At 33.8% G+C, this 15066-nt stretch overlaps 1 protein-coding gene across 10 annotated transcripts in view; it reads right to left on the bottom strand.

Moving 5' to 3' along the window:
• Positions 1 to 1129: 1129 nt before the first annotated feature.
• The window catches only part of MATR3 (matrin 3), a 32911-nt gene continuing 18974 nt past the window's right edge, over positions 1130 to 15066 (bottom strand). For 8 of the 10 annotated variants that reach the window (XM_069104329.1, XM_069104325.1, XM_069104326.1 and 5 more), the window contains 12 exons: positions 14415 to 14456; positions 13983 to 14095; positions 13692 to 13744; positions 10782 to 10907; positions 9626 to 9751; positions 7486 to 7656; positions 6751 to 6882; positions 6225 to 6268; positions 5757 to 6135; positions 4657 to 5026; positions 4092 to 4213; positions 1130 to 2223 (listed from right to left, as the gene is read on the bottom strand). In XM_069104329.1, coding sequence (XP_068960430.1) covers positions 2173 to 2223; positions 4092 to 4213; positions 4657 to 5026; positions 5757 to 6135; positions 6225 to 6268; positions 6751 to 6882; positions 7486 to 7656; positions 9626 to 9751; positions 10782 to 10907; positions 13692 to 13744; positions 13983 to 14095; positions 14415 to 14416 — 1689 coding nt within the window. In that variant the 5' untranslated portion in view covers positions 14417 to 14456 and the 3' untranslated portion in view covers positions 1130 to 2172. The remainder of the gene's footprint in view (positions 2224 to 4091; positions 4214 to 4656; positions 5027 to 5756; positions 6136 to 6224; positions 6269 to 6750; positions 6883 to 7485; positions 7657 to 9625; positions 9752 to 10781; positions 10908 to 13691; positions 13745 to 13982; positions 14096 to 14414; positions 14457 to 15066) is intronic. The other 2 variants (XM_069104323.1, XM_069104324.1) reach the window with 2 other exon arrangements.

The raw sequence follows: 15066 nt of genomic DNA, 5'->3' as shown, positions 1-15066 counted from the left end.
AAGTTCTCAACTTACCCTACCCAAAAATGGCCACCACTTAAGTTACTTGACCATCAGTGTATGTTTACCATTTTGCTTTCAAATCAGAACCACAGATTCAGAGAGTCCATCTTAATGTCACTTTACCATATTTAGGGGATCTCTCTTGCCTTAAGTAAATTCCCATCTAATGTGGCTATCCAACTCTCCCATGAGGGAAAATGGTTGCTCCTCTAAAAAAATTTAAATGGCAAACCATTTATCTATTTGTCCTCTTCCCACAAAGGTAACTTAAAGTTTAGTAAAGGACAGAAGCAGATAATGTATCTTAGTTTTTCTAATTATCTACTAAAAAAGGTACATAGTTGAAAAAATGAATAGTTTCAGTAATAAGGTAAACTAGGGAAAACAGCAAGTTTTCTTAAGTCAGAATCAGGTGTTTCTTATGGCATACTGCTCTAGATGGCATTTAAAAAAAATGCCATTTACCTTTCTTTTATGCTAACCACTACCACAAACTCAAAATTGGTACTAAAAAAATTGAAACCTTTTAAGATTCAAGGTTCCTTTTAAACCCTAAATATACTATGATAAACTGCAAATCTTTCATTTTGCAGAAAAGGAAACAGGTCTAAAGGTCAAGTGACATGATCAAGGGTCAAAAACCACTTAAAGTGGGATTGTTTTATAATTGAAGGTTCTTCCAATAATCCCACACTGCCATCTGTTATGGACATTAATGCTTTATTGGCAAAATCTCTCCCAATTGTTAATTGTGAAAAGCATTTAATGGCCTCTCTACACCCTTAACCACAATTTGATGATTATTTATTTAGGGCTCATTATGTTCTAGCTATTAACATAATGAAATTTTCAACTGTACTACTTAAGCACTACATCCAAACACTAGCTTTTCATTATGTTCTCACCATTGGAATTTTAAGCTGATGAAGTAATTTTAGCATTAAAAGGAAACAGATCTTAGCTATGAAACTGGGACCATAAATTCAACAGCACCAAAGAAATGAACATTTTAGTAGCAGACACACCCAGTTTTAAGAGTAGTAATTCAACTAAAAGCATGCAGAAGAGTCTATGAATGAGCCACAACTGACATACATTGGTTAATATTCCAAACATATATAACCAATTATTGTTGCCTAGGTTTGTTTATTGGTAATCACTTCAGTAACTTGAATCCACAGATATAAGCAGTATATAATCAGAAAATTACAAGTAAACACAGATTATACATGCAAATTTCTGTTCACAAAGGTCACAAGTGCAGGTACATTAATAGAAGCGTGCTTCTGGGATTATGACCAAACTTTTAAAATGCAGATAATGTAAAATTACATTTAAAGAATATGAAGAGATGATCTACACACTTCAAAAATCAAATTTTGCTTATACCAGAAATGTATGACAACTACAGGATTCAAGTAACAAGCAATAAGAGCTCGAGAAATTAATACTGGTCAAAGAGAACGGGATTGTTTTTGTTGTTTTACATTTCACTGAAAATACACCGACTACATGAATAAAGAAAAAAATCTAGTAGGAACTTAGAAAAAAAATTACAAAATTTAAAGCCAATTACTTAATAGTTTTCTAACATCTAAGTAACAGCAATGACATTAAAAGAAGCTGCACCTGCATTTTAAATTTGCCAACTTTACACTTAAGGACGTTTCCAGAAACAAAATTACAACTAAGTAGCTTCACACTCCAAATGAAAAAATCTGCTAGGCTCAGATCAGAATGTGGAATGTTTCAGATAAAATTAACAAAAATACAATGTAAGTTTTTTGTTCTTTATTGAATGGAATCAAAATTTGTTGACAATTCTTTGAAGCTGGAAACTAATAAAATTTCATTTCTCTGAAGGTTACTTTTCTTCACACATCCACTTTTTTCATAACGGTGCAAAAGTTATTTTAGGTGGCTTGAAGAGCCAATCTCTACAAAGCACTTCTGTCTGTTGCCAATCTCATAAAACAAAAGTTATTCTGCATTAACTTAACTGTATATGCATTTTTATTGTAACACTTAACACATGAACAGACTATTTTTCACTAAAACAAAAGAGTACAATATTTCCTTCTACTAACTATCTTTACTGGGTTTAAAAAAGGTTAACGTTAAAAACAAAGAACCACTTTTCCTTGGAAACCCTTAAGCGTCTTGCACATCTTAAGCTTCTTTCTTTTGCCTGCGATCTTCTGCCAATTTATTCAGAAATTTCTGGGGGAAAAAATAAAACCAATTCAGGGACATATATTTCTATCTAAATTATTAGCAAGATTAAAAAACAATTGTAAATTGTTACTAATTTTTGGACCTTCATATAGAATTTCATATATCTCTGTAACAGGTTTTTGCAGATAAATGTAACCACTGTAAATAATGAGCAGGATCAGGAAAAGACAGCTTTATTAAAGTATTGTGATGGTCACAAATAGAAGGGGGCTTGGGGGAAATCTGTAGCTTCAAGAAATTTTGAATGTTCTATTTCCAAGAGTTGCACTAATTTGTTTTCTTATCATTTTTTTTCTGCCTTGTTCTTCAGTCTTATAAACTGATGGTACCGATCAGTTGAAATGTATTAAATTCATACTTTCTATTTGTGCACCTTCTTAGGTCCTTCAAGTGTAGTCCTTTGACTGAATTCAAATTTCACAGAACAAATCCCTTTAATAATAAAAGGATTTATTCTGTAAAACGAACTCAGTCAAAAGGCCATACACCCAAGAACCTAGAAGGCCACAGGTTCCCCACTGATGCACTAGACTAAGCAATAAACTAAATATTTGATTATTTCACAGGACATTTGTTCACACCTACTAGATCAGATGAAACTTGTAGTAACACACTGTAACAAAACTATTGTTAACTACACATTTTAAAAAATTTAACATATGAAATGTATGTCAGTATTCCCTTCATTGTGAAAATTCAATGTATAACATTGTTCCCACTATATGCCAAACCTTATCTTGAAGTCTAGCTTACACAGCTTAGACTTATACCTGGTTTCAGTGTGTGCTTATAAAGTGATGAAATTTCTTTTATTAGTTCTATACTGAAAATCAGTTTTCATTCTCATCATAATTTAAAAGCAGTTAACAAGATCCCATTAAACAGAAATGGATGAAATTTGGAGCTATTTCTAAAATTTCATCTTTATTTTCAGCCAGAAAATTTCAATTGTAACTTTAAACTACCAAACATGGAGGAAAACTTCCTAAATAGCATTATTCAGTAGATAATTAGCATAATAAATCTTTTGGTAAAGCTGTGTGAAAATGTATCCACTTTAATGAAAATTGCATTTCCAGTCAAATCAACAAGTATTTAAAGTTTATGTAGTACCAGGTTTTCTTCATTACCAGGTCCAATTAAAAAAAAAAAAAACCCTCTATTTTTAAACCATTTTTTTTTCCTTTTAGTCTGTTTCTTCTTTCACATTACTAATATGGAAATTATGTTTTACATGATTGCACATATACAACCTATATCAAATTGCTTACCATTTTGGGGAGGGAGAAAAATTTACAACTCAAAATTTAAAAAATGAATGTTTAAAATTCTTACATGTATTAAAAAAAAATACTATTTAAAATCCACTTTAAAAGCCCGAACCCTTTTATTTGCCTACTTTGATTTCAAATAATTGCTTCTTCAATTTTGTTAAAAGGAAACATTCTTACACTTTGGTTTGCCTTCATTTGCTTTCCTAGCGTAACAATTTTTTTCATGCCTTTGACATGATCTGACAATATGTAATGTTGGGAAGAGTTCAACATTGCTACTATTTCAAATCAACACATAATATTAAATGCTGAATAATCTTTCAATTTTAGTCCCTGACACTGTAGAACGCTTACATAATTTCATTTTGGGGCTGAACAGTCTACCTACTACAACTTCCTTTAGCTTGTGAATAAAAAGCCCTCTCATTGCAAATGTTTTAAAAATAAGGTCTTCTCAGATTTAGTAGTTTCCATATGCTAAATATCACTCTCTCCCAGATAAAAAGAATGCTTATATCTATAATTGGCATTTCCATTTGCTAGGCCCTCACCCCAATTTTCCTTCTCAGCATGTTTTACCTTTAATTTCTGATAATGAGGCAAGCTGCTGCAGTGAGTATTTTTTGCAACTTCCTCATTTGTGTAGAAGAGAGAACAGAGTTTACAGTAAAATCCTGTCTTGGGTATCACATAGTCCACGCCTTAGAAAAAAAACACAAATAATCTCATCAACAGTTAACTTAAATATTAAGTTTGAAAAAAAAAAACCATTTTATTATTTAGCATTATCCATGTAATATTACACTGAGAATGTTATTTCTTGTGAATAAATAGGTATCTTTCAGGAAGATGTAAAACAGCATAAAGAAAATTTTGTCCAAAAAAAAAAAAAAAGATAGCATTAAGTCCTACTCAGTTTAATTTCTCAAAAGGAGACTGGATTAATGCTGCTAAAATAGCAGAGCTAAGTTTTGAGACCCTTGAGCAAAGAAGACAATGATAACAAGTATGTGTGTATGACAGATCAGAAGGAAAAGTAGACAGCAACAAGAGAAATAAAACTCTCCTAAAACATTCCCTCTGTCTCATTAATTAAATTACTTTTGCTGAGCTAAAGCACAATGAAGAAGGATTCAATTCTCACCAACAGGAACATTGGGTTGGTACGGCCCGATCCTATATTCATCTGGGATATCCTCCCTCTTCATCTCGTTTTCGCCATCTGCACTCTCACTTGTCTCTTGGGTCGGATCCATTCCCTCAAGGTTCTCGGCAGATTCGGCACCTCCAGGCTCTGTACTGTCTTCGTTTTTAATTCCATTTTCCAGCGATCCATCATTCTCCTGATCAAGTTCCTCCATCTTGTCCACCTTAATTTCAACCAAACTATCGTCATTTTTGTCACCAGATTTAATTGCCATTCCCGATTTACGAAGTTTCTGAAGTTCCGAATCTTCCTCATCACCAACCTCATCTAGAGTGACAAAACCTTCCATACTCCCTGGAAAGCGACGCTGTTAAGAGAGACAAAGTTTACTCTGCAACAGTTAGTTATCCTGCAGCATCCCTTCCATTTGCATTTACTTAAAAAGGAAGGGAAAAGCGTCTTTTTCTTTCCTTCCTTGTCCTCTGGAAAAAAGATGGACAACTTTCCTTTTCACTCAAAAACACTAAGCTAAAAAAAGCTTTATTTAAATGGTATGTTACAAGCAAATAGATAAGCTGTAACACACAGATGCTACTTTTGTAGGGCAACTTTTCTAAGGACATAGGGTAAAATTTGATTTGTCTCAGCTCCTTAAGCTTCCCAATGCCTTGTATTTTTCACCAAACCTATTTAAACACATCCAACCTAGAGCTAACTGTAAATTATCAAAATATATGTAGTATATATCAGTGCGCAATTATTTTGGCACACCAAAGGTGGAAAAAAATGGATCTGGACTACAAATGATCTGAATTACCCAAAATACTCAAAAGTGCTCCATATAGATGCCTTCCTAGCCTTTGCTAAAACAATCCCTTGGAATATGCAAACTGAAAACAGAACCCTTTTATTAATGCAAGTTGTATGCTACTATTAATTTGAAAAATGCCACTCTTGTTAATGTAAAAGAACAGTATGTTATTTTTCAAAAACTAATGTAATTTCTGGAATTTAAAAATTAAGTTTTAAAATTAATTTTCCTATTAAAACTAAAATATGGTTAAACTAAAGATGAGAATCTTCTCTAATGTTTTTACCTTTTTGAGTTTTTTCTTTGCTGCTGCTGAAGAACCAAGAGTCATTTCCATTTTTTTCAAAGCTTTTTCTGAAGGCTCCTTTTTATTATCAGCAGCCACATCACCTAAATTAGCAAGGTCAGTTTCATCTCCCACTGAGCTTCCACTTTCTAGCAGGGCAGCTGCTTCTTCTTCATCCACAAGTAGCTCATCTTCAGATTCAAGAAGTAAACCAGGTTCTTGCTCTGCCTGTTCATCTTTTATGTCTTTATCAGCATCTTCACTTTGTTTCTCTTCCTGTTCTTTTCCTTCAGCTCCACTATCACTCTTCTGGCTGCCATCAGTCTTGGACTTTTTATCACTTGGAGAGTCTTTGCCATCAGGAGAGTAAGATCTCTTTCTGCAATGAAATACTCTTCAATTACTTTCTGGTCAAATGTTTCAAGTAACACCCCCAATACATTCAGCACTTATTTTAAATGAACTTACCGAGATTTATCTTTCTTTAACAGATCAATTCCTCTGTTGGGAATCTATTTGAAAAAAGTTAACACAATTAAGATCTTACAGAGTTAACATAATAATTCAGATATTACCAGGGATTAGTAATCTCTTCAGTAAGTGAATTTAATGTTTTTTTAATAATCCCTATAGACTTAAAAGTTCATAGTTATTTTATTTAGATTTGCTGTCCCCAGCACTATCGATGCCAACAAGGTCATTTAAACCCTTGTTGATATTATCTCAGAATGTAAGGTCTATTTTTGCTAACAATTCAGGTCTTCTTTAATGAGGTGATTCCCCCCCAGGCCCAGGCCCAGGCCCACTCCCAATCCAAATAAATACATCTACTCCCAAGTATTTTGGTGGTCAATTTTCACTTCAAAGCTAAGGAGAAAGGGGAAATGGAATACAGAAAATAGGAGACAAGAAAGCCTATGAATAAAAAATGCAGGAACCACACTGTTTGAGGATTCTAAATAGAAGAAGAAAAATTATCAGTAAAAAAACATACCCGCAAAACCAGTTTTTTGTATTTCTCAGATAAGTCAACCTTCACATAACGTCCCTGGAACCAAAGTGCCTTTTTGGCACAGTGCTCAACCATAGCCATAGCATCCTCTCGGGTTTCCATTTCTATGAAAGCCTAAGGAAATTTTGAAAAGAAATTAAAGCATAATAATTACACAAAAATACCCTGCAGCATCCTTGTAACTAGACATTTTACTTTAAAAAAGTAAACAATTTCATCTTTAAATGTTTCAATTTTTTTTTATTTTAAATGACAGTCTAGGAGTCATGAGTACCTAGTCCCCAGTCTCAAATCTGCCATTACTTAGGTTAAATCCCTTAAACTCTGTGTGTGCAATAGGTTTCCCTTTTCCAAAATGGGAATGAATATTGCTCTCACAGATTGATGAAATGAGACATGTGAAAAAAAAAAAAGTATAGAAATAAAACCAAGTATTTTAAACATGCATGGCATTTTCTAAATGAACATTTCTGTAGTGTTGAGAGGCTTCCAGAGAATTTCTTTCAGTACAATATTAAGGTATGTTATGCAAACACTATTTATTCCCCAATAAACTTATGCTTCAGGGTATCTGCCTGGGGAAAATTACATAGTATCAGAGCAGGGAATTCAAAACCAGATTTCTCCTTACAACCAGTTCGGTTTTTTTCCCCCATTATACTATACTATTTCTTGGTGAAAGATCACTCTAAGATCTTCCATCATTAAGTAACATACCTGGCTCTTCATCCTCATCAGTATGTAATTCTTGATCTTCCCATAGGGCTCAGCGAGTTTGATGACGGCGCTGTCAGAGTAGCCAGAATGGGGCAGGTTGCTGAGATGGATCACCCGTCCAAGCTCAGGCTTCTGCTCAAATTTCTGATCAGGTTTCCCACCTTCAGGTTTCTTATTTAAATGAAGAAATAAGAAAAATGTCAACTATGCTGGCCATTTTAAAGTTAACTTTAAATTAATTAAGTCAATCAACCAACCAGCATTTAGAAAACAAATTTTTATGCCAAGCTGTAGGCTAGGTTGATGAGGTCACACTACAGGGAAGATAACATACATATATAATGCTTATATTTAAATGTATTAAAAATGGTGTGAGTGTGGATGCAGGAAAATCAGGAAATGCCTCCAGGATGACCCTTGAGATGTTTTTTTTTTTTTTTAAGTTAGGGATTCTAATTGTAGTATGTAAGGGAGGAGGGCATTCCAGGCATGGCATAAGACAGTTTATGAAGAAAGGATACTAAACAAAGAATAGCAAAATATATCAGTGTAACTAGAATAAAGTATGCAAATAAAAGGAAACAAACATTAAGTATCTACTGCGCTTAAGCACTTTACAATTATTATCCCCATTTTACAGTTGAGGATACTGGCAAGCAAAAATTAACAAGTAACTTACTCAGAGTAACAGAAAATACAGTATTTTTATCTATTGTGCTACCTGGTTGCCTCATGGGGATTAATATAAAACACTTCAAAAGAAAGGCTTCTAAGGGCTTTAAATGCCAAACACGGGACTTTGAATAAGAAGCCAATTAAGGTGAGAAGGGGAGAAAAGTTGATGTATATGGCCAAGACACATGCTTCTGCTTTAAGAAGACAACTCTGACAGTTATACAAAGAATGGACTGAATAATAGAGAAATTCTAGGCAGTGATATCAACTAGGATGCTATGGCAATAAGAATTCCAGGAATGAGAGATGAGGGCTTGAACCAGGGCAGTGGCTATGTGAATGAGAGTTGGAAAATGATGGTGGAGATTATGGAGCTAATTTGAATTGACTTATTAGAAAATAACTGAACATGGAAAATAGAATGTGGAATTGAGGGAAGATAGAATGTGGAATTGAGGATAACCCCAAAGTTACAGATATGAGTGACTAGAGAGATAAGGAAGTTCAGAAGGATTTTTGGGGGAGGCTCTAAAGGGGAAATGGTATGCAGCTAAGCATAAAGAAAAGGAACCAAACTTTGTACACATTGAGTTTGCAATGCCTTTGGGACACAATTCAAAACATTTAATAAACATGTACAGAACGTGTCACTGAAAAACAGACTATGAGACAGTTGTATAGCAATGGTAACTTATACAATGATAATTGAATCTGTGGGGGCTGATGAAGTCATTAAGAGATTCTAAAACATTCAGTTAGGGCCTGTAACATGAATGACACCAAGAAAGAAGAGACTAAAGGAGTAAGTCAAAGAAATAGAACCAGAAGAGAACAGTCATGAAAACCTAGAAAGGAGAAGGTGATCAGTGTCAAATACTACAGTAGTCAAAAAATATTAGGTTTACAAAAAGACCAGAGCATGTTGACACTATGACGACTGAAAACTTTGGAGAAAACATTTTTAATTGCTGATGAGGTAAAGAGCTAGACTGTAAGGAATTGAGAAATGAGAAAAAGGAGACAGTGAAGGTAACAAAGCTAAAAATTTTAAGCTTTGGCTGTGAAAGGGAAAGAGGATAACTTAAGAGGATGATGCCAAGTGAAGGTTTTTTAAGGATTGAGAAAATAAGAGCATACTTTAGACATCAGAGTATCAGCCAATAGGGAAAGACTGTAAACTGTATATAAGACAAAGAAAGGATGATGGAGGCATTCTAATAGAGGAGCTGGGGGAAAGTTGAGGGGATCGGATCAAGTACACAAGTAATTCGGTATTGGTGTAAAGGGTCAAGTAAAGGGAGAGAGAAAGAAGGGAATTAATGTTTAAGGTCTTGGAGATGTAGAGGGAAGAAATGACATTATGGCAAATGGCACCTTATTCACAAGACATATATACATTTTACTCAACTTAATCTTTGTGAATTCCAACTAATACTACAGGTTACTTTGAAGAGTAAAAACATACCTTTATTCTTTTATACTTCTGGGATAAATGAACTCTTACTGGTTTGCCAAATACTAGTGCTGGTGTGGTTGTGTAATAATCCACTGCAGCCTGAGCATCTTCTGTGGTAGACATTTCAATGAATGCCTGAAATTAAATGAACAAGTTAATTTCTAAATATCCCAGAAATACCTTAAAATATTGTTCAGAGGTTATACTGTTTAGTACATTGTGTGCCCGAACAGTACAGCAACATTTTTGTAGATAATTGTAATAATTCTAGAAAGCTAAATTACAATTACAGAATTTAACACACTTCATATTTGTAAAGTACTTCACTTGCAATGCTATCATAAAGATAATGCAAATATTATTCTCATTTTAGTAGAAAACTGAGGCTCAGTGATTAAATTATTTGCCAATACTACATAACTGGCAAGCATTGCAGCCAAGATTTAGGCATAGGCTGTATACCTCCACATGCAAGGGGTTCTACGTAATGATGCCATGCTTCCTCTCAGACAAGAGATTCCAATGAAACAGGAAAACAACTCTACCACTACTCAAAAGGAAAAGCAGGCTTCACACTATCCTTCTGGCATTCAAGAATAAAGTTGCTTTTTATAACCTTGTGGAAATACAATAATTCTTGCTCGGGTATAATCACTTATAAAGAATTCTAATGCAATATTATAATAAACCATTTTTTCTTGTAATACATCAATTTAATTAACTTTAAAATAGAATTAAGATCTAATATCTAGATTACATCAAATTATGTGCTGGCTTCAGTAGTGTATAGAAAGTGGTTTCCTAACAACCAGCCTGCAAAAAGTATAAGCCATATATAAATATTTTTGTTCCCATTTTATAGTTGGGAAGTCTAAGGCATGAAGTTAATGGGACTTGTCCATAAAGCTATCATGTGCCCAGTTCAAGAACAAACCAATTTGTTCTGACTCTAAATGCAGAGTTCTTTTTGGTTTCACTAAGTAGCATCTATTTACTACTATTCATGGGATACAGTCCTTAATCCAATGGCGCTTACAAATTTAATAAGGGGGTAAAATGCACTTTGTAATATAAAATAGCCAAGAGGTTAAAAAAAGACAGTTAAACTGTGTGCATTTACTTCCTGCCTTCATTCCAAAGAGTTCAAAAATGGTTTAAGTCTCACCTCGTTGATTTTATTTAAGATCAGATGATTTGAAATTACTCCAAATGGTTCAACCAGCTGCAAAAGTTGGTATCTCAAGTTTTTCCCCCGCTGAAAATCCATAATGTGAACAACTCTGCTAGTTTCCTATCAATAAAAAATAAAGTGTGCAGGCCTCAACTTAAATCAAAAGTGTATGGTACAATACCAGAATAAAGTAATTCAAATAATAATAACTAATAAGCAATGTTTTAGTGAACTTAAAACTCACATAATATAGCACAATTCTAGAATATTTCTAGTATTTTCTTAGGATTCTAAAAATAATTATAATGTCCAAGAGATAAAAGCATTTTTGGTATTTACAATTAATACCTAGAAAAGGTAGGGTAAAATATGAGATGAAGAAAGAACTTATCAGTCCAGGTCAATGCCTTCTCTGCAATTTAGGTCTTAAGAGAGCTTCCTGGGGCACTGAAAATTTAAATGACTTGCCCAGGATCACATTGTCAGAGGCAGTACAGTACCCAAGTCCTTCCTGGATCTAAAATTATCTTTCTATCCACTACTGCAAAATACCTCAAGTACTATAAGTTTATATATACAAATGTAATGGTTAAGCATGAATAGCATTCCCTTTCAGTTCTCTAGATATGTGATCCTTCATATATAAAACAAGTCAATTTTTACTTGGCCACTGTATAGAAAAATCTATGAATACTATACTCAACAATTTTTAAAATTCAATTTTTTTTAATTTAAATTTTAAATTTAATCCGCATAAAAATTTGGTCCAGAAAAATATCTCGGCTGACAAACACTACCTCCACTTCTAGGGCAAAATTCATTATTAATAACTTTTAAGTAGGGGCAGCCAGGTAGCACAGTGCATAAGAGCACTAGCCCCAGAGTCGAGATGACCTGGGATCGAATCTGAGCTCAGACACTTAGCACCCACCCAGAAACACCTGGCCGTGTAACCTCGAGCAAGTTACTTAACCCCAATTGCTTAAAAAAAAAAAAAAAAACTTTTTAAGTGAAAATGCTCATATTATATAAGCTGACAATATCTTTAGGGATAAATGAAGTAATTGCTTTAAGTATATTAACTGTTAAACCGTCACTATGTTTCTTTAAAAATTTCCTATTGGGGGCAGCTAGGTGGTACAGTGAATAGAGCACTGGCCCTGGAGTCAGGAGGACCTGAGCTCAAATCTGACCTCAGGACACTTAACACTTACTAGCTGTATGACCTTGGGCTAGTCACTTAACCCCAATTGCCCTGCCTTCCCCCCTCCAAAAAGAAAAAAAAATCCTATTAATTCAGGGGCAGATTCTGGTGCTATCTTGTACCAGGTGTTAAGAGATGTACCAAAGGTACCTTTTTTAAAGGAAAGCATGGTCATGGTAACTGATATCAATTTATATACTACACCTGATCAAAGTCATTTTATTGACCATATTAAATTCAATAGTCCTTTCATTCCAATGTCCTCTCAGCAACCTTTTATATACTTTAACTTTCCAACTGTTAAATATCTTGAGTCTTTTAATAAAAAAAAAAATCACATACTTCTGACTTAATGCACTCAATATTTTATCCTAATTCAGTAGACAATATTTAGGAATATTAATAATTGTGTCATGTTGTAATCTAGTGACACCATCACTAGTACTGAAAAGTACATAGGGCAGATTGTCTCTACAATGCATCCACCCTTCCCCCAATGCTGTTACGGCTATTTGTTCTCACACAACCATTAAGACTCCTCACACCTTCAAATTTCTGCTTCTGTCCACTCTCCCTCCACTTTTTTCTCTTTCCCTTCCCTTGGGAAAACTTTATTACTCTGATTCTTTTCTCCCATTTTCTTACTATTTGTCTTAAGTCTTGGTTTTGAAAGCTAATGCTATCCCCATGAGAACATATTAATGTAGTCAACGAACTGAACCACCATATTATCTTTATTTCAGGAAATCTTAGATTTTCAGGAGCTGAGGACAACAGACATATAAGACATCTAAGAGCTTAGATAGTAGATATATTACTATAAATTCAAACCTTCTAGACCATAGTTAATACCTTCTATTTTCACTTTCCAACTATTACAAACTAGGGCCCAAAATAGGGATTGCTACTGGATATGAACTCACTGAAGGGGGAAATCTCATTAACAACACAAATCTCTATGGACTCTGTGAAGTAGCGCAAATGTTTCTTGATTTATATTTGATACCATGCAGATAAAAATACAGAATATTCCCTTAAATGCATTTACTTTGAAAGAAAAAAAGCACAGATAGAATAAAACTCTGGTTTTATGCAATATTAAGTTCTATATAAGCTAACTTGCAGATGGAGTGGTGGGGGATACACCACTAGAACTCTAGCCTGTGTTTCTAGAAAGCTAAATATACAGTATATATTCCCCTGCAAAATGATGTTTTCAGAGAGGATTCTCTTTATTGGTAACAATTTATATTTGGTATAATGGTAACATTATGTTTTTAAATTTTGATTTTCTGCCTCTTTCAGTATCTAAGTATTCTTCCATACAATTAACCAAGATCTAAATGCACAAGATTCATGAAGGGTGGCTATGTGGCACAGTGAACAGAGCACTGGCCCTGGAATCAGGAGGACCTGAATTCAAATCTGATCCCCAGACACTTAACCTTACTAGCTGTATGACCTTGGGCAAGTCGCTTAACCCCAACTGCTCTGCCTTCCCCCCTCCAATAAGAAAAGCAATAATAATAATAAAGAATGTAATAAAAATTATCCATTAAAAAAATCCTGGAAAGAACCTCAAAAATTTAAAAAAAAAAAAAAGATTCATGACTGAAGAGACTAAATAGTTGGTATGAACATTTTAAATAACTCCAAGTTCACATTTTTATATTGTAATACATCTGAGACTTAATACTGACCATTCTGCCTTTTTGCATGTGTCTTGGTCCTTGCATATTTCCATTTCCGGCACCTGTAAAAGAGGGAAAGTAATTTTTTACGTTATAATCATAAATTCACACAAAACATAACTGGTATATGCACCCTGACAGAAAGGGAAAGATGATCTAGAAATAATTTTTAAAATTAGTCAATTTTTATGTGATCACTGTATCAGCCATATAAATGGCATTTTAATTAACCTTTCATCTAGTTGATATTCAATTACTTCACTTACTGTTTTTCTTTCAGCTAATGACTGGAAAACATACCCATATTTCCTCTTGGTCCAACAGGTGGTCCCCCAAGATGGAATGAGGGAGGAGGGGGCCCCAAAATTCCCGGTGCTGGGTTTGTAGATTGCTGCAACATGAATGGATCACCCCTAGAAATGTGAATACATCAAATATTAAACACTCCAAAACAATTCTGGAGTGACTTAATAGTTATCAGGAATGCTTTGTTTATATATCAATCAAATAAAGGAAAATTTTATTCTAAACCATACTAACTCAGAATAGTATAATAATAAATCAACAAATGATCTGAACAAAAAAAATATAAATGAACCTGTTTTAGCAATGAAATCATAGTTGAATACTTCTAGTAGGCCTTTCACTATTTTATGAAATATAAAAACTCTATAGACCTAAACCATTTAAAATAATAATGTTGAAAACTTTAAAGTACTGTTTTGTACTTACATTCCATGTCCAGAATCATTGTCAGGATTCCATTCTGGATAGCTTAAAAAAGAACAAAAAATTACCTTCAAAGTAAAAACACTGGTTCTGCTTTTACTTCAGATTAGTGGAAATTATATATTGTGATTACAGGATAACTAAAATTTATCCCATTGGGTTGAGAGACAGAAAGAATTTCAAACTTACCAAAATGAGTAAGGGAACAAACTTGGCCTAGGCTACCTGAGAATTCTGATTTAGGGAAAACGGAAAGAAACATTTCTCCTATAGTATGATCTAGCCATGTTACCACTGGAAAAGTGAAAAGTAGTAAGACCTTGGTATAGTCGTTCCCATGCTCTTCACTGATAGGATTTTGTTGATAAATCATTAGGCATGAATCTATTCCATATATTAAAAGGGATACACACTTATAAGCAGCTTTCTCATAAAATTTCCCTTATGCAATAAAATGGCTTATTTAATAGTTTTTAGATACTAGAGATTCAATATATTATTTAATACAACTCAACCAATCAAGCATCTAAATTGTTAGTCTGATCTCATCTGTAACTATTTCAGTAAGCAAGAACACACAAAATTCTGTATAGCTACAATAGGATGCACTTTAGGTAAATGTCAAAAGTCTGATTAACTGCTGTTCTTGTGTCAT

Source organism: Petaurus breviceps, unplaced genomic scaffold, assembly GCF_028583685.1.
Source record: "Petaurus breviceps papuanus isolate PSGF00001 unplaced genomic scaffold, PetGlider_PUasm1.0 685, whole genome shotgun sequence".
Lineage (NCBI taxonomy): Eukaryota > Metazoa > Chordata > Mammalia > Diprotodontia > Petauridae > Petaurus > Petaurus breviceps.
The sequence above is the reverse complement of the archived record's forward strand: the minus strand, read 5'-3'. Positions and strand labels throughout refer to the sequence as shown.